Source organism: Moschus berezovskii, chromosome 14, assembly GCF_049115385.1.
Source record: "Moschus berezovskii isolate FMDL1 chromosome 14, NW_MosBer_1.0, whole genome shotgun sequence".
Lineage (NCBI taxonomy): Eukaryota > Metazoa > Chordata > Mammalia > Artiodactyla > Moschidae > Moschus > Moschus berezovskii.
In genome coordinates this window covers 51,518,689-51,538,105 of record NC_142473.1, presented here as the reverse complement: position 1 = coordinate 51,538,105, position 19,417 = coordinate 51,518,689, and the positions used below count along the sequence as shown (strand labels likewise).

Sequence of the window (19,417 nt, the reverse complement as noted above, 5' to 3'; positions counted from 1 at the left end):
TGCCAGTACCATGCTGTCTTGATGACTATAGCTTTGCAGTATAATCTGAAGTCAGGAAGGTTGATTCCTCCAGCTCCATTTTTCTTTCTCAAGACTGCTTTGGCTATTCGGGGTCTTTTGTGTTTCCAAAAGAATTGTAAATTTTTTGTTCTAGTTCTGTGAAAAATGCCATTGGTTATTAGACAGGGATCTCATTGAATCTGTAGATAGCATTTGGTAGTAAAGTCATTTCACGGTATTGATTCTTCCTACCCAGAAACATGGAATATCTCTCCATCTGTTTATGTCATCTTTCATTTCTTTCTCTAGTGTTTTATAATTTTCTGTGTGCAGTTCTTTTGTCTCCTTAGGTAAGTTTATTCCTAAATATCTAATTCTTTTTGTTGCAATGGTGAATGGGGTTGATTCCTTGATTTCTCTTTCTGATTTTTCATTGTTAATATATAGAAATGCAAGTGATTTCTGTGTATTGATTTTGTATCCTGCAACTTTGCTAAATTCACTGATTAGCTCTAGTAATTTTATGATACTATTTTTAGGGTTTTCTATGTATAGTATCCTATGTCCTCTGCAAACAGTGAGAGCTTTACTTCTTTTCCAATCTGGATTGTTTTTATTTATTTTTCTTCTCTGATTGCTGTAGTTAGGACTTACAGAACTGTGCTGAATAATAGTGGTGAAAGCAGAAATCCTTGTCTTGTTCCTGATCTTAGGAGGAATGCCTTCAGTTTTTATCACTGAGAATAATGTTTGCTGTAGGCTTATGTGAAAAAATGACTCATTTGAAAAGACCCTGATGCTGGGAAAGATTGAAGGCGGAAGGAGAAGGGGATGACTGAAGATGAGATGATTGGATGGTATCACCAATTCAATGGACATGAGTTTGAGTAAGCTCCAGGAGTTGGTGACGGACAGGGAAGCCTGGTGTGTAGCAGTCCATGGGATTGCAAAGAGTCAGACATGACTGAATCACTGAACTGAACTGGAGACTTATCATATATGGCCTTTACTATGTTGAAGTAGTTTCCTTCTATGCCCCTTTTTTGAAGAGTTTTAATCATAAATGGGAGCTGAATTTTGTCAAAGGCTTTTACTGCATCTATTGAGATTATCATATGCTTTTTATCTTTCAATTTGTTAATATGGTGTATCTCATTGATTGATTTGCATATATTGAAGAATCCTTGCATCCATGGAATAAACCCAACCTGGTCATGGTGTATGAGCTTTTTGATGTGTTGCTGAATTCTGTTTGCTAAAATTCTGTTAAGGGTTTTTGCATCTATGTTCATCAGTGAAAACTGATCAGTTTCCTTTTTTTGTGTTGCCTTTGTCTGCTATTGGTATCAGGGTGATGGTGGCCTCACAGAATGAGTTTGAAAGTGTTCCTTCCTCTGCAAGTTTTTGAAAGAGTTTTAGAAGGATAGACATTAACTTTTCTCTTAATGTTTGATAGAATTCTCCTGTGACGCCGACTGGTCCTGGGCTTTTGTTTCTTGGGAGATTTTTGATCACAGCTTCAATTTCAGTGATTGTAGTTACGTTGTTCATAATTTTTATTTCTTCCCCGTTCAGTCGTGGAAGATTGAACTTTTCTAAGAATCTGGGCTTCCCTGGTGGCTCAGAGGTTAAAGCGTCTGCCTCCAATGCGAGAGACCCAGGTTCGATCCCTGGGTCGGGAAGATCCCCTGGAGAAGGAAACGGTAACCCACTCCAGTATTCTTGCCTGGAGAATCCCATGGACGGAGATGCCTGGTAGGTTACAGTCCACAGGGTCGCATAGAGTCGGACACGACTGAGCGACGGAACCGAACCGAACCGAAGAATCTGTCCATTTCCTCCAGGTTATCCATTTTATTGCCATATAGTTGTTCATAATGGTCTCTTGTAATCCTTTGTATTTCTGCATTGTCTGTTGTAACCTCTCCTTTTTCAACTCTAATTTTGTTGATTTGATTCTTCTCTTTTTTTTTTCTTGCTGAGTTTGGCTAAGGTTTGTCCATTTTGTTTATCTTCTGAAAGAACCAGCTTTTAATTTTATTAATCTTTACTATTGTTTCTTTCACTCCTTTTCATTTATATCTGCTCAGATCTTTATGATTTCTTTCCTGCTACTAATTTTGTGGGGGTTTTGTTCTTCTTTTTTCAGTTTTTTTAGCTGTAAAGATAAGTTGCCTATTCAATGTTTTCCTTGTTTCTTAAGGTAGGATTGTATTGCTATAAACTTTGCTCTTAGAACTGCTTTGGCTGCATTCCATAAGTTTTGAGTTGTCATGTTTTCATTGTCATTTGTTTTTAGAAATTTTTTATTTCCCTTTTGATTTCTTCAGTAACCTGTTGGTTGTTTAGAAATGTGTTGTTCATCTCCATGTGCTTGTGTTTCTTACAGTTTTTTTCTTGTAATTGAAACCTAGTCTCATAGCATTGTGATCAGAGAGGATGTTTGATACAATTTCAATTTTCTTAAATTTACTGATGCTTGATTTGTGACCCGAGAAGTAGTCCATCCTGGAAAATGCTCCTTGGGAAAAAGGTGTATTCTTCTGCATTTTGATGGAATGTCCTGAAGATATCAATGACAGCCATCTCATCTAATGTATCATTTAAGACTTGTGTTTCTTTATTAATTTTCTATTTTGATGATCTGTCCATTGGCGTGAATGGGATGTTAAAGTCTCCTACTATTATGATGTTACTATCAGTTTCTCCTTTTATGTCTGTTAGCACTTTTCTTATGTATTGAGGTGCTCCTGTGTTGGGTGCATAGATATTTACAATTGTTATGTCTTCCTCTTGGATTGATCCCTTGATCATTATGTAGTGTCCTTCCTTATCTCTTATAATCTTCTTTATTTTAAGGTCTATTTTGTCTGATATGAGGAGTGTTACTCCAGCTTTCTTTTGCTTCCCATTTGCATGGAATTTATATTTTCCATTCTTTCACTTTCAGTCTATATGTGTCTTGAAGTCTGAAGTAGTTTTCTTGTAGACAGCATATATATGGGTCTTGTTTTTGTATCCATTCAGCCAGTCTGTGTCTTTTGGTTGGAGCATTTAATCCATTTAGATTAAAAGTAATTATTGATACATAAGTTCCTATTGCCATTTTCTTAATTGTTTGGGGTTGATTTTGTAGATCTTTTTTCTCTTGTATTTCTTGACTATAGAAGTTCCTTTAACATTTGTTGTAAATGTTTGGTGGTAATGAATTCTCTTAACTTTTGCTTGTCTGAAAAGCTTTTTATTTCTCCATCATTTTGAGTGATACCCTTGCCAGGTACAGTAATCTTGGTTGTAAATTTTTCCCTTTCAGTGCATATATATATATATATATATATTTCCTGCCATTCCCTTCTGGTCTGCTGAGTTTCTGCTGAAAGATCAGCTGTTAAATATATGGAGTTTCCCTTGTATGTTACGTGTTGCTTCTCCCTTGCTGTTTTTAATATTCTTTCTTTGTGTTTAGTCTTTGTTAGTTTGATTAGTATGTGTTTTGGCATGTTTCTCCTTGGGTTTATCCTGTATTAGACTCTTTGTGCCTCTTGGACTTCACTGACTATTTCTTTTTCCATGTTGGGGAAATTTTCAACTATAATCTCTTCAAAAATTTTCTCATACCCTTTCTTTTTCTCTTCTTCTTCTGGGACCCCTATAATTCGAATGTTGGTATGTTTGATAGTGTCCCAGAGGTCTCTGAAATTATCCTCAGTTCTCATTCTTTTTACTTTATTCTGCTCTACAGAAGCTATTTCCACCATTTTATCTTCCAGCTCACCAATTTGTTCTTCTTCTTCAGATATTCTGCTATTGATTCCTTCTAGAGTATTTTTAACTTCAGTAATTGTTTGTCTCTGTAGGTTTATTCTTTAATTCTTCTAGGTCTTTGTTATTTGACTCTTGCATTTTCTCCCTTTTGTTTTCAAGGTTTTTGATCAGCTTTACTATCATGATTCTGAATTCTTTTTCAGGTAGTTTACCTATTTCCTCTTTATTTATTTGGACTACTGTGTTTCTTGTTTGTTCCTTCATTGTGTAGTATTTCTCTGCCTTTTCATTATTATTATTATTTTATTTATTGTGTTTGATGTCTCCTTTTCCCAGGCTTCAAGGTTGAATTCTTTCTTCCTTTTGGTTTCTGCCCTAAAGCCTCTGCCTACAATGCAGGAGACCTGGGTTCAATCCCTGGGTAGGCAAGATCTCCTGGAGAAGGAAATGGCAACCCACTCCACTATTCTTGCCTGAAAAATCCCATGGATGGAGGAGCCTGGTAGGCTATAGTCCATGGGGTCACAAAGAGTCAGACATGACTGAGTGACTTCACTCTTAAGTCCAGCGGCTTGTGTTAGTTTACTATTGGGTGAGATTTGTGCTGAGTTTTTGTTTTTGTTTGCTTTTCCACTGATAGGAAAAGCTGAGTGAGGTGGTAATCCTGTCTGCTGATGATTGGATTTGTAGTTTTGCTTTGTTAGTTGTTTAGATGAGGTGCAGGACACCTTTCCCATCAGACAGAGAAGTCTGGCAGGCCACAGTCCACAGAGTAGCAAAGAGTTGGACATGACAGAAGTGGCCCTGCATACATAGAAGCAAGACATTTTTTGCCTGTGGCAACTCTGCCCCAGTAAGGGCTGAGCGTGAAGGTGGCTAGCTGCTTGGCTTGCTGGGACCCTGTTAGTGCCAAGTGTTCAGAGGACATGGACTGCCTCTGCCACAGGAGTTGTGGCCCTATTGGAGTCTTTTTCCAAGCCAGTTGTAGCTGATGATCAGAAGGCCTCTTTGGCCAGTCTTTCTCTGTAGCTCTGCCTGTTCAGGCATTTAAAGGGCTCCCTTGCCTGGGGACCTTCTCTGTTGTTCAGTAGGTCAGGGACATAGAAGGGGCCCCCTGCCTGGGGTCCTCCTCTGTAGATCAGTGTGTCAGAGGGGCACCATGGGTGGGGTTGTACTATGTAGTTCAGTGTGTCAGGTATTTGATGGGCCAGCCTCTCTATTGTTCAGCTGCCAATGCTGGCATGTGGGGAGAAAGAGTCTATGGTGATGACTCCACCCCCTACACATGACTCAGCAATATTGCCTTGCTTCCATGGCTGCCTGGCTTTCCTCCACAGGCATTTGCTATCACAATCTCCTCCGTCACATCCCCTCGATCTGTCTCTCCACAGTCAAAAGCAGCCCTCACCCTGGGATTGTTCCACAATCCCTAAACTCCATTTCCCAGCCGCTGTGCCTTCTACGGAACCTGCATCCCTGTCTGGAGTATGTGGTTGCAACAAGGACTGTCTGATTCTCATTCTATTTAGGCTGCCACAGGTCAGCTGTTTCACTCTCAGCCTTAAGTGTTTCTCTTCTGACTCATAGAATTGCCCCAGTGTGGTTATCGGACCCCTGCTTCAGTTCTCCCACCTGCTAAGGGGCAGGTCCCGTCCTACTAACACTCCTGTTTTTCGCCCTAGTTCCTTCATCCTACTTTGATTCTATATATTCTTTTCCATTGGTCAGGTACTCCTGTCTGCTCTCAGCTGGTGTTCTGCATGCACTTCTGTGTATGAAGGGGTATTCCTGATGTATCATGGAGAGAGATGTACTCCTCTGCCATCTTCGACAGTAAGTTATTTTGTTCTCTGCTATTCCTTCCTCTTAAGCTATTTTTCCATATTCACTGACATCTCAAATTTCCATTTTGCATTTATCCACTCACATGTGGGAGGATTTCTAGCCTCTTTACGCCAAACACTGTTGTCCTGGTTGAGTAAATCTACTCATCCATGGTGTAATCTAGACTCGGAATGTAATATATGTTGGTCATCTCAACAAAAAGTGACAAGGAGCTTAGACATCATGAGAAGGCATGTCTGAAATCTGAATACTTACATGGCAGACTAAGGCTGCTACTTTCAGTCACAATGATGTTAGATCCCAGTGGGAGGGAATGTTGGATCTCTGTGAGTCCAGAGTGTGTATAGTTAAAAAACCTATTACTGCTCCAATCTCCATGAAATTCCATGAATTAGTACAATTCGAGAAGATATGGCTTGTGTACTCCAGAAGGCCTGGACTCCTGCTCACAGAAATTCAGTACCATGTTTACAAGCCATGGCATTAGCATTTTTATAACCATTATTATTCCAGGCTATATCATACATTTTAATTATATCATCTTCCTTCTGTTTTTATAAATCAAAGCCAACAGCTTTTAAGAGTTTAATGCTGCTAGACCAAATTTAGGGATAGAGTCTGTGGAACTGGGTAGAGTGGACATTGATAATGAAGGTGGTAACTACAGACCTCATGGTACAAAAATACAGTCACAGGAGGATTAACTATTTTCTTTGAGAAGAGGGACCTTCTAGACCCTAGGGATTAATGGTTCTATGTGAGATGGGCTGGGAGTTGGGAGTTAATTGCAGCACAAGTATAAATCATCTCTATAGTTATGACAATTATATAAAGTCAGATGGGGAGATGCTGCTGTAATCTGATCCTGCAAGTATGCATATGAATCACAGACATGGTTAAGGCAGGTGGCGCTGCTCGAGGCTGGGCTCTAGGAGTAAGGAATTGCCAGACACGAGGGACATGAGTTCTGACAAATAGTGACAAACAATGATCCCCTGAATACGACTGGAGCTGTAAGGAGCAGAGAAGCATAAGGTAGGTGTGGCTGGAATATTTTTGACAGGGGTAGGGTAAAATTTCCCACTTTGTGTTTTGTTAATCTCAGTTTTTCTTAAAAGCATAGACCAAAAAAGATATTTTAAAATAAGACACATTCTTTTTCCTCCTATCCAGAATTTTTAGTGAATTTCTACAGATGTTTCAATAAAAGCTTGATTAAAAAAAAAGAAAATGTTGAATGTAATGACTTTCTTGGTCTGTCCATCATACGTGAGTCTCACTTAGCTGAAGTGTTCAGAGAACCTCCCAAGCAGAGATGACCCTAGCTCCAATTTGCCACACCAACCACTTAGACTGGAGAAGGCAATGGCAAGCCACTCCAGTACTATTGCCTAGAAAATCCCATGGATGGAGGAGCCTGGCAGTCCGTGGGGTCGCTAAGGGTCGGACACGACTGAGCGACTTCACTTTCACTTTTCACTTTCACACATTGGAGAAGGAAATGGCAACCCACTCCAGTGTTCTTGCCTGGAGAATCCCAGGGACGGGGGAGCCTGGTGGGCTTCCGTCTATGGGGTCACACAGAGTCGGACACGACTGAAGTGACTTAGCAGCAGTAGCAGTAGCAGCAACCACTTAGAACAAGAAAATAAAACAAGGAGGGAGAATTCAACTTCTTTACTCTTCCTCACAAACCTGCTTCTTCATCCCCCAGAGAGAGTTACTAACTTTCCTAAAGCCATTATTTCATAACCTTATTAGAGAACAATTATTACTGTTTTCAGCTTACACTCCAAAGCTCTAAAAATTTTTCTTTCTAGAATTCAAACTGAAGTGTCATCCCATGTCAAAGGTCTTTAATGTTCATTGCTAACATTAAGCTGAATCATCCTCATACTGCATTCGTGTAACTTCTTGTATGTCACTTTGTTAGAGAGGACTTTCTTCATGATAAATTTAAAATGACACTAACTTCATCTACTTGTCATGTTTTGTTTTACTTCAAAGAATTTATTTTTCTACCATCTACCTGCTGTATATATAAATATATATGTATATATGTATTATATATGTATATATAAATATATATGTGTGTTATATAAATATACATATATATGAATACACATGTATACATGTACATATCTGCTGTTTATTTGGCTACTGTCTCATTCCTGAACTAGTAGTATTATGCAATCAAAGGCTTTGCTTTCTACACTTAGCAAAATTATTGTTTTTGAAGATTTGAATGAATCCACACTTTAAAAGCTAGCATATAATCTCCTTCACAATTTCCTACTGATTAGTGCTCACAATTTATTATATTCTTTTCTTTGAGATGGTTTGACTTTTTTAATTTATTTGATCATTTGTTTGTCTTCTCTGGGATTCCAAGAGAACAGGGAGAAGATGTTCCTCTCAAATGCCACTGATTTCCACCCCTCCTCTTTCCTCCTGCTGGGAGTACCAGGCCTTGAAGAGATGCATGTTTGGATTGGATTTCCTTTCTGTTCTGTATATTTGATTGCCCTTGTGGGGAACAACACTATCCTGTTTGTGATCAAGAATGAGCAAAGTCTTCATCAGCCCATGTTTTGCTTCTTGGCTATGTTAGCCTGCATTGACCTGGGTCTGTCTACATCCACCATCCCTAAGATGTTGGGCATATTCTGGTTTAATTTAAAGGAAATTAGCTTTGGGGGTTGTGTCACCCAGATATTCTTCATTCATATATTCACTGCTATGGAGACTGTTGTGTTGGTTGCCATGGCCTTTGACCGCTATGTTGCCATCTGCAATCCTTTGCGGTATAGTCTGATTCTCACTAACAGAACTATTGGTTTCATCCTCATTGTGGTGTTTGGTGTTAATTTCATTTTGGTTATCCCTCTTGTGTTTCTCATCTTGAGGCTTCCTTTCTGTGGACACCAAATAATTCCCCACACTTACTGTGAGCACATGGGTATCGCTCGACTGGCCTGTGCCAACATAAAGGTGAACATAATATTTGGATTGATTCTCATATCCATGGTGCTTGTTGATGTGGTTCTGATTGTCATCTCCTATGTGAGAATACTCCGAGCTGTCTTCTGCCTTCCTTCTCGGGAGGCCAGACGAAAAGCCCTTAATACCTGTGGCTCCCATATCTGTGTTATTCTAGTCTTCTTCACTCCAGCATTTTTCTCCTTCATGACCCACCGGTTTGGCAGGAATGTCCCTATATACATTCACATTCTCCTGGCTAATCTATATGTTGTTGTTCCACCTGCTCTTAATCCTGTTATTTATGGAGTGAGGACTAAGCAGATTCGGGAGAAAGTATCAAGCATCTTTTTGAGAAAAGGCTGATACAAGGTGTCTCAGAGATATTTGTTTTAATCTAGGGAAAGGAGATTGTGCTTCTCAATTACAGAATCTTGGAACAGAAAAAAAGACTTTGACTTTAGTATTATTTCATTCATAATGAAATGTGATCAAGGCACATAGAGCTCCAGGACTACTGTCTATAGAGATGCCAAGGTTCTTTTAACTGGCCCCAATTCTAGGGTTCAGTTCAGTTCAGTTCAGTCGCTCAGTCGTGTCCGACTCTCCGCGATTCCATGAATCACAGCATGCCAGGCCTCCCTGTCCATCACCAACTCCCGGAGTACACTCAAACTCATGTCCATCAAACCGGTGATGCCATCCAGCCATCTCATTCTCCGTCGTCCCCTTCTCCTCCCGCCCCCAACCTTTCCCGGCATCAGAGTCTTTTCCAGTGAGTCAACTCGTCGCATGAGGTGGCCAAAGTATTCCAGTTTCAGCTTTAGCATCAGTCCCTCCAATGAACATCCAGGATTGATCTCCTTTAGAATGGACTGGTTGGATCTCCTTGCAGTATAAGGGACTCTCAAGAGTCTTCTCCAACACCACAGTTCAAAAGCATCGATTCTTCGGCGATCAGCCTTCTTCACAGTCCAACTCTCACATCCATACATGACCACGGGAAAAACCATTGCCTTGACTAGACGGACCTTGGTTGGCAAAGTACTGTCTCTGCTTTTTAATATACTATCAAGGTTGGTCATAACTTTCCTTCCAAGGAGCAAGCGTCTTTTAATTTCATGGCTGCAATCAGCATCTGCAGTGATTTTGGAGCCCAAAAAAACAAAGTCTGACACTGTTTCCACTGTTTTTCCATCTATTTCCCATGAAGTGATGGGACCAGATGCCATGATCTTTGTTTTCTGAATGTTGAGCTTCAAGCCAACCTTTTCACTTTCCTCTTTCACTTTCATCAAGAGGCTTTTGAGTTCCTCTTCACTTTCTGCCATAAGGGTAGTGTCATCTGCATATCTGAGGTTATTGATATTTCTCCCAGCAATCTTGATTCCAGCTTGTGCTTCTTCCAGCCCAGCATTCCTCATGATGTACTCTGCATATAAGTTAAATAAGCAAGGTGACAATATACAACCTTGACGTACACCTTTTCCTATTTGGAACCAGTCTGTTGTTCCATGTCCAGTTCTAACTGTTGCTTCCTGACCTGCATACAGGTTTCTCAAAAGTATTCAACAGACAGCTCCATTGGGTGGTGCAGTATTCATTTCATGAGACTGCTAAAGGTTGGTCTATAAAAATAGTTCTGGCATGCTGATTTGAAAGTGATTCAAACTGTTCACATAGTCAGTGGCCCCAGAAAAAGCATTTGTTTGAATACCTGTGTTTCTTAAGGACAGCACAGAACCTTTGGAAGAACCTACTACTTATATCAAAATATGTGGCACTGCCAACCACCCATAAGAAGCCTTCATGCCACTGCTAGTCAGTAACTTTCAGAGTTCATCATTTATTCACATCTGGTACTATAAATTAGTTTCTAGTTTTAATACTAATTAACGAAGGCCCGTCTAGTCAAGGCTATGGTTTTTCTAGTGGCCATGTATGGATGTGAGAGTTGGACTGTGAAGAAAGCTGATCGCCGAAGAATTGATGCTTTTGAACTGTGGTGTTGGAGAAGACTCTTGAGAGTCCCTTGGACTGCAAGGAGATCCAACCTGTCCATTCTAAAGGAGATCAACCCTGGGTGTTCATTGGAAGGACTGATGTTAAAGCTGAAACTGCAATACTTTGGCCACCTCATGCGACGAGATGACTCACTGGAAAAGACTCTGATGCTGGGAGGGATTGGGGGCAGGAGGAGATGGGGACGACAGAGAATGAGATGGCCAGATGGCATCACCGGTTTGATGGATATGAGTTTGAGTGAACTCTGGGAGTTGGTGATGGACAGGGAGGCCTGGCATGCTGTGATTCATGGGGTCGCAAAGAGTCGGACACGACTGAGTGACTGAACTGAACTGAAGTCATGTAATATGCATCCTTTGTGGTGGCTTATTTTATTCAAAATTATATCTATGAGATGAATTCATGTGATTGCATATAGTGAAACTTGTTACTTTCTATTGTTGTATAGTATTCCATTTTATGAATGTTCAGTTCAGTTCAGTTCAGTTCAGTCGCTCAGTCGTGTCCGACTCTCCGCGACCCCATGAATCACAGCACGCCAGGCCTCCCTGTCCATCACCAACTCCCGGAGTACACTCAAACTCATGTCCACAGAGTTGGTGATGCCATCCAGCCATCTCATTCTCCATCGTCCCCTTCTCCTCCCGCCCCCAATCTTTCCCAGCATCAGAGTCTTTTCCAGTGAGTCAACTCGTCGCATGAGGTGGCCAAAGTATTGCAGTTTCAGCTTTAGCATCAGTCCCTCCAATGAACATCCAGGATTGATCTCCTTTAGAATGGACTGGTTGGATCTCCTTGCAGTATAAGGGACTCTCAAGAGTCTTCTCCAACACCACAGTTCAAAAGCATCGACTTTTCGGCGATCAGCCTTCTTCACAGTCCAACTCTCACATCCATACTTGACCACGGGAAAAACCATTGCCTTGACTAGACGGACCTTGGTTGGCAAAGTAATGTCTCTGCTTTTTAATATACTATCAAGGTTGGTCATAACTTTCCTTCCAAGGAGCAAGCGTCTTTTAATTTCATGGCTGCAATCAGCATCTGCAGTGATTTTGGAGCCCAAAAAAACAAAGTCTGACACTGTTTCCACTGTTTTTCCATCTATTTCCCATGAAGTGATGGGACCAGATGCCATGATCTTTGTTTTCTGAATGTTGAGCTTCAAGCCAACCTTTTCACTCTCCTCTTTCACTTTCATCAAGAGGCTTTTGAGTTCCTCTTCACTTTCTGCCATAAGGGTAGTGTCTGCATATCTGAGGTTATTGATATTTCTCCCAGCAATCTTGATTCCAGCTTGTGCTTCTTCCAGCCCAGCGTTCCTCATGTCACCTTATTATTTATGAATGTACCAAGTTTAATTATCCACTCTGAGTGGACATTTAGGCTTATCTCATTTTTTGATATTTTCAATAAAGTTGTTATAACTATTTCTCTACATGTTGTTTGGGAGACACTTGCAGGCAATTATAACTTCTAAGGGTATGATTGCAGAGTGATTATTTTTGTATTAATAGAAAGTTCCAGTTTTCCAGAACTATACATCATTTTACATTTTTAGCAGTTATGTATCAGCCAATTTGCTGTGCATCCTCACCAGCACTATTTCTTTTTTATGTGTGCTTGTGTGTGGATGTGGATGTGTTTTTGCTTTTGTTCCCATTATGTGGAATATGTGATGCATTAGTATACATTTTCTTGATCCTTAATGGTGTCATAAAAACTATTTGCCATTTGGATGTTTTATTTAGAACACTTTGTAAAATCTGTGCTCATTGTTGTAGAATTTTTTCCAGTGAAGTTATGAAAGTTCTTTTTATAGCCTGTATTTGAGTTCTTTCTCAGATATGTATAACCTGCAGGTATCTTCTCCCACTACATGATTTAGCTTTTAACCCTTTACATGGTGCTTTTTGAGAAATTCAAGTTGTCATGTTCAATGTAGTTCAATTTGTAAATATTTTTCAATAAAGCTATTGTCCTTTAGTCCTGTTGAAGAAATTTCTGCTGAGCTTAATAACATGAAGATATTCTCTTATGTTACCTTCAATATGGGCTTCCCTGGTGGCTCAGTGGTAAAGAATCTGTCTGCCAATGCAGAAGACACAAGTTCAATCCCAGAGTTGGAAAGATCTCCTGGAGAAGGAAATGGCAACCCATTCCAGTATTTTTGCCTGGAAATTCCCATGAACAGAGGAGCCTGTTGGGCTACCATCTATGGGGTCTCAAAAGAGTTGGCCATCACTTAGTGACTGAAAAACAACACCACCTTCAATATGCTTTATTATTTTACTTTTACATTTAGCTCTATGATCCATCTAGAATTGATCTTTGTGTCTGATGTGAAATTAGGACCAAGTTTCCTATATGATATCCCAATTAATTCTGAACCATTTATTGAAAAGTCCATCTTTTCCACACTGTATTTCAGGACACCTTTAGAGTAAATCAGATACTAGTAAACAGATAGGAATATTTCTTGATTCACTCATCCACTTTTCTATCCATGTGCCAATACTATACTATATAAATTAATTTTATAGTAATAAATATAGGTTTCTGGTAAGGCCTATATGGCTTTCCCAGGTGGCACTAGTAGTAAAGAAACTGCCTGCCAATGCAGGAGACATAAGAGAAAAGGGCTCAATCCCAGGTGGGGAAGATCCCCTGCAAGAGGGCATGGCAAATCACTTCAGTATTCTCGCCTGGAGAATCCCACAGGCAGAGGAGCCTAGCGGACTACAGTCCATTGGGTTGTAAGGAGTCAGAAACAACTGAAGTGACTTACATATGCACACACAGCACAAGGCCTATATCTCATATCTAGGAGTTCAGATAAAAACAGATGAATATTCCAAATATCAAGCCATATTACAAATAAATAGGGCTATCAAAGCATCAAAACAAAGTGATCAGTGGAAAAAGCTTGAAATCTTTCCAATATTTATTGCTGACGGTTATGAAAACTACTGAAGTTACCTGAGCAGGAAATGAGAAAGAGACTAGGAAAAGAAAAAGAGCATTGCTCAGTTCAGTTCAGTCGATCAGTCAAGTCCAACTATTTGCAACCCCATAGACTGCAGCACACCAGGCTTCCCTGTCCATCACCAACTCCCAGAGCTTGCTCAAATTCATATCCATTGAATCAGTGATGCCATCCAACCATCTCAAATTCTGTTGTCCCCTTCTCCTCCTTCCTTCAATCTTGCCCAGTATTAGGGTCTTTGCTAATGAGTCATTTCTTAGCTTCAGATGGCCAAAGTATTGGAGTTTCAGCTTCAGCATCAGTCCTTCCAATGAATATTCAGAAATGATTTCCTTTAGGTTGGACTAATTTGATCTCCTTGCTGTCCAAGGGACTCTCAAGAGTCTTCTCCAACATTTCAGTTCAAAACCATCAATTCTTCGGCACTCAGCTTTCTTTATAGTCCAACTCTCATATCCACGCATGACTACTGGAAAAACCAAAGCTTTGACTAGATGGACCTTTGTTGGCAATGTAATATCTCTGCTTTTTAACATGCTATCTAGGTTGGCCATAGCTTTTCTTCCAAGGAGTAAGTGTCTTTTAATTTCATGGCTGCAGTCACCATTTGCAATGATTTTGGAGCCCCCAAAAATAAAGTCTCTCATTGTTTCCAGTTTCCTTTTCTATTTGCCATGAAGTGATGGGACCAGACACCATGATCTTAGTTTTCTGAATGTTGAGTTTTAAGCAAAATTTTTCACTCTCCTCTTTCACTTTCAACAAGAGGCTCTTCAGTTCCTCTTCACTTTCTGCCATAAGGGTGGTGTCATCTGCATATCTGAGGTTATTGATATTTCTCATGGCAGTCTTGATTCCAGCTTGTGCTTCATCCAGCCTGGCATTTCGCATGATGTACTCTGCATATAAGTTAAATAAGCACAGTAACAATATACAGCCTTGACGTACTCCTTTCCCAATTTGAATCCAGTCTGTTCCATGTTCAGTTCTAACTGTTGCTTTTTGACCTGCATACAGATTTCTCAGGAGATGGGTCAGGTGGTCTGGAATTCCCATCTCTTTCAGAATTTTCCACAGTTTATTGTGATCCACACAGTCAAAGGCTTTGACATAATCAATAAAGCAGAAATAGATGTTTTCCTGGAATTCTCTTGCTTTCTCAATGATCCAACGGATGTTGACAATTTGATCTCTGATTCCTTTGACTTTTCTGCATTGCTGGTGGAAATGAAATGATACAGTCACTTTGGAAGACGTTTGGTAGTCTTAAAAAATTAAATGCAGTATTATCATATAATACAGAAATCAGTCATGCTTGCTGATATTTACCCAAAGGAGTAGAAAACTATATCCATAGAAAAACCTGCATTCAGATATTTACAGCAAGTTTATTCATAATTGCCAAATTTTGGAAACAACCAAGGTGTCCTTCAATGGATGAAAGATGATGTGGTACATCTAAATAACAGATTATTGGCTAACACTGAAAGAAATGAACTAATAGGCCATGAAAAGACATGGAAGAAATTTAAATGCATATTACTAAAAGAAAGAAGCCAATATAAAATGGCTTCATACTGTATGGTTCCAACTATATGATATCCTGGAAAAGGTATGGCAATAGTAAATAGATCAGTGGTTTCCGGAAGTTGAGGTCTAGGAAATGGATGAATAGCACAGGAGCACAGAGGATTTTTAGGGCAGGGAAAGACCCTGTATGATACTGCATTGGTGAATATGTGTCATTATACATTTGTCCAAACTCATGAAGAATACTGAGTGAATCCTAATGTAAACTCCACTCACTCTGGGTGATAATGATGTGTCAATACAGGTTCATCAGTGGTAGCATATGTTACCAGTTTGGTGAGTGATGTTTAATGGAGGAGACTATCCATGTGGGGACAGAGGATAAAAGAGAAATCTCTGTTATCTTCCACTCAATTTTTTCATGAATCTAAAACTTCTCCAAAAAATATACTTTACAAGGAACTAATGTATAACTCAGGGAACTATACTCTTAATATTTGCAGCAACTTTATAAGGGAAGAGAATCTGAAAAAATTAGATATATTGATACATGTCTATATAAATGAATCACCTTACTGTACAGCTGAAACTAACACAATGTTGTAGATCAACTATACCTTAATTAAAATAAATAAATAGACTATTAAACATACAGTTCTTGTGTTATTATTTTAACTTGTTAAAATATAGCAGGCAATTCTTTAGAATACTGATACCAGTTTCTTTCGTTTTCTCCAGTTGGATAGGAAAAGTTTTATTTTTATTTCTTCTGGATTATTTACTTATTTTTGTTTTAGATAATACTATAAAAGGTGACAACAAATATGTATAGCAAAGTCTAGTCTCCAGGCACAACAATAAGGATTTAAAGATCAAATTAATGATCTAGAATAGGATGTTGTACCAAAATTTTCCAAATACCTACAAAGATACATATTGACACATTAAATATTAACCCTCTAAGTATGTTCAGTGGATAAATTTATTTTTTATAATTATTTATTTACATTTAAATTTTTTGGATCATAACATTAAATATGTATACACATTTTAGGAAATTCATTAAATGTCTAGTAATATTTATGATGACCGTATTTTTGTAAATGGAATTGTTTATTTTGCTTTAGTTAGTGCTCATTAATTTTGCACCATCTTGTGTTCTTATTTTTAGTTCATCTCTGGATTAACCAAAGTATGCTGAATAGGTGGTGTAAAACTCAGGAAGTATTGTATATTAAAAGATTGCTTTCCCTTATGCCATTATATTAGAAAATTAAAATCTTGTAGGTTTTCAGTTCGAAGCTATTACAGATAAAGCTTCTATGAATATCTGCGTGCAGCCTTTTTTTTTTTTTTGGTAAAAAAAATTGTTTTTTTAATTTATTTTGGGTAAACACCTAGGAATATATTGTTTAGGTCATATGATAGTCATATGTTAAACAATATTTTCAAAACTACATAACTGTTTTCCAAAGTCTTCCATTTTACATCAAGCTAGCAAGGGCTTCCCAGGTGGCACTAGTGGTAAAGAACCCACCTGCCAATGCAAGAGACATAAGAGACTTTGGTTTGATCCCTGGGTCTGGAAGGTCCCCTGCAAGAAGGTGTGGCCATCCACTCCAGTACTCTTGCCTGGAGAATCACCACGGACAGAGGAGGTTGGTGGGCTACAGTTTATGGGGTCACAAAAAGTCAGAAATGACTAAGCGACTTAGCACACATGCACAGCAATATGTGAGAGTTCTGGTTGCTTCACATCCTTGCTAATATTTGGTATGCTAGTCTTGTTAATTTTAACAATTTTTATAATGGTATCTTGTGTGGCTTCAATTTGCATTTCCCTAACGACCAGTGGTAGTGAGCATGTTTTCATTTGCTTATTGAGCATTTGTAATCTTTTTGTGAAATAGCTATTAAAACTTTATCTTCATTTTTAAAATTTAGCTGTCTTTTTACTATTGGTCTGAAAAGTTCTTCATACAGCCTGCATGCAAATCCATTGTCTGATATATATGTTGCAAGTATTTTCTCTTAGTCTGGGACTTGCATTTTTTTTAGTTTCTTAGTAGTATATTGTGAAAAATAATTATATCTCTATATATTTTATAAAGTCCATACAGTCAGAGAAGGAAGTCAGATAAGCAATGAAATTTTAACACAGGCCCATCTCACATTGGCCCACTTGGTCTCTAAAACTCTATTGTGGTTTTTTCCAGAATGCATAATTGGAATAGAGATATTTAGCATCTGGCAGAATTTCTTCAAGGAAGGCCAGTCTTTTGTTCTATCTAGGCCTTCAATTGATTGGATGATGCCCATCCATACTTTGGAAATCCCAGATTTCTCTATGCAAAGAATAAAGTTTAAAAGATTTTCACAACACTGTAAATAAAATATAGTACAATATAAAATAAAAATAAATAACAGACCTTTGGGGCTTTACACCGAGTTAGAGTGTTTGTGTTTGTTTCAGGTGTATAGCAAAGTGATACAGTCATATATATATATGAATTAACAAAAGCAGTTTCCGTCTTTTGATGGGGTGCTCATGGTTTATAACATAAATGGCATTACTTTGAGAGAGGGATAACTTAGGTATGGTATTGGGTTTTTTTCTTTTTGCAGCTTGAGACAGTTGTAAAATAACTTAATGTAGCTTTTTACATTTTTGCCAAATTCAGACTTAAATTGAAGAAAGTAGGGCAAACCACTAGACCATTCAGATAGGACATAAATCAAATCCCTTATGATTATACAGTGGAAGTAAGAAATAGATTTAAGGGACTAGATCTGATAGAGTGCCTGATGAACTCTGGATGGAGGTTCATGACATTGTACAGGAGACAGGGACCAAGACCATCCCCATGGAAAAGAAAAGCAAAAAAGCAAAATGGCTGTCTGAGGAGGCCTTACAAATAGCTGTGAAAAGAAGAGAAGCGAAAAGCAAAGGAGAAAAGGAAAGATATAAGCATCTGAATGCAGAGTTCCAAAGAATAGCAAGGACAGATAAGAAAGCCTTCCTCAGCGATCAATGCAAAGAAATAGAGGAAAACAACAGAATAGGAAAAACAAGAGATCTTTTCAAGAAAATTAGAGATATCAAGGGAACATTTCATGCAAAGATGGGCTCGATAAAGGACAGAAATGGTATGAACCTAACAGAAGCAGAAGATATTAAGAAGTGGTGGCAAGAATACACAGAAGAACTGTACAAAAAAGATCTTCAAGATGAAGATAATCATGATGGCGTGATCACTCACCTGGAACCAGACATCTTGGAATGTGAAGTCAAGTGGGCCTTAGAGAGCATCACTAGGAACAAAGCTAGTGGAGGTGATGGAATTCCAGTTGAGCTATTTCAAAGCCTGAAAGATAATGCTGTGAAAGTGCTGCACTCAATATGCCAGCAAATTTGGAAAACTCAGCAGTGGCCACAGGACTGGAAATGGTCAGTCTTCATTCCAATCCCAAAGAAAGGGAATGCCAAAGAATGCTCAAACTACCGAACAATTGCACTCATCTCACACACTAGTAAAGTCATGCTCAAAATTCTCCAAGCCAGGCTTCAGCAGTATGTAAACCGTGAACTCCCAGATGTTCAAGCAGGTTTTAGAAAAGGCAGAGGCACCAGAGATCAAATTGCCAACATCTGCTGGATCATGGAGAAAGCAAGAGAGTTCCAGAAAAACATCTATTTCTGCTTCATTGACTATGCCAAAGCCTTTGACTGTGTGGATCACAATAAACTGTGGAACATTCTGAAAGAGATGGGAATCCCAGACCACCTGACCTGCCTCTTGAGAAACCTGTATGCAGGTCAGGAAGCAACGATTAGAACTAGACATGGAACAACAGACTGGTTCCGAATAGGAAAAGGAGCACATCAAGGTTGTATGTTGTCACCCTGCTTATTTAACTTATATGCAGGGTACATCATGAGGAATGCTGGGCTGGAAAAAGAACAAGCTGGAATCAAGATTGCCGGGAGAAATATCAATAACCCGAGATATGCAGATGACACTACCCTTATGGCAGAAAGTGAAGAGGAACTCAAAGGCCTCTTGATGAAAGTGAAAGAGGAGAGTGAAAAGGTTGGCTTGATGCTCAACATTCAGAAAACGAAGATCATGGCATCTGGTCCCATCACTTCATGGGAAATAGATGGGGAAACAGTGGAAATAATGTCAGACTTTATTTTTTGGGGCTCCAAAATCACTGAAGATGCTGATTGCAGCCACGAAATTAAAAGACGCTTACTCCTTGGAAGGAAAGTTATGACCAACCTAG

The 19,417-nt window shown here is 39.0% G+C and overlaps 1 protein-coding gene across 1 annotated transcript; it reads left to right on the top strand.

Annotated features, from left to right (window-relative positions):
• Positions 1–8,016: 8,016 nt before the first annotated feature.
• Positions 8,017–8,955, top strand: LOC129553864 (olfactory receptor 52E4-like). The gene has a single exon (XM_055422564.2). The coding sequence runs from the start codon at positions 8,017–8,019 to the stop codon at positions 8,953–8,955; it is 939 nt and encodes a 312-aa protein (XP_055278539.2).
• Positions 8,956–19,417: the final 10,462 nt, after the last annotated feature.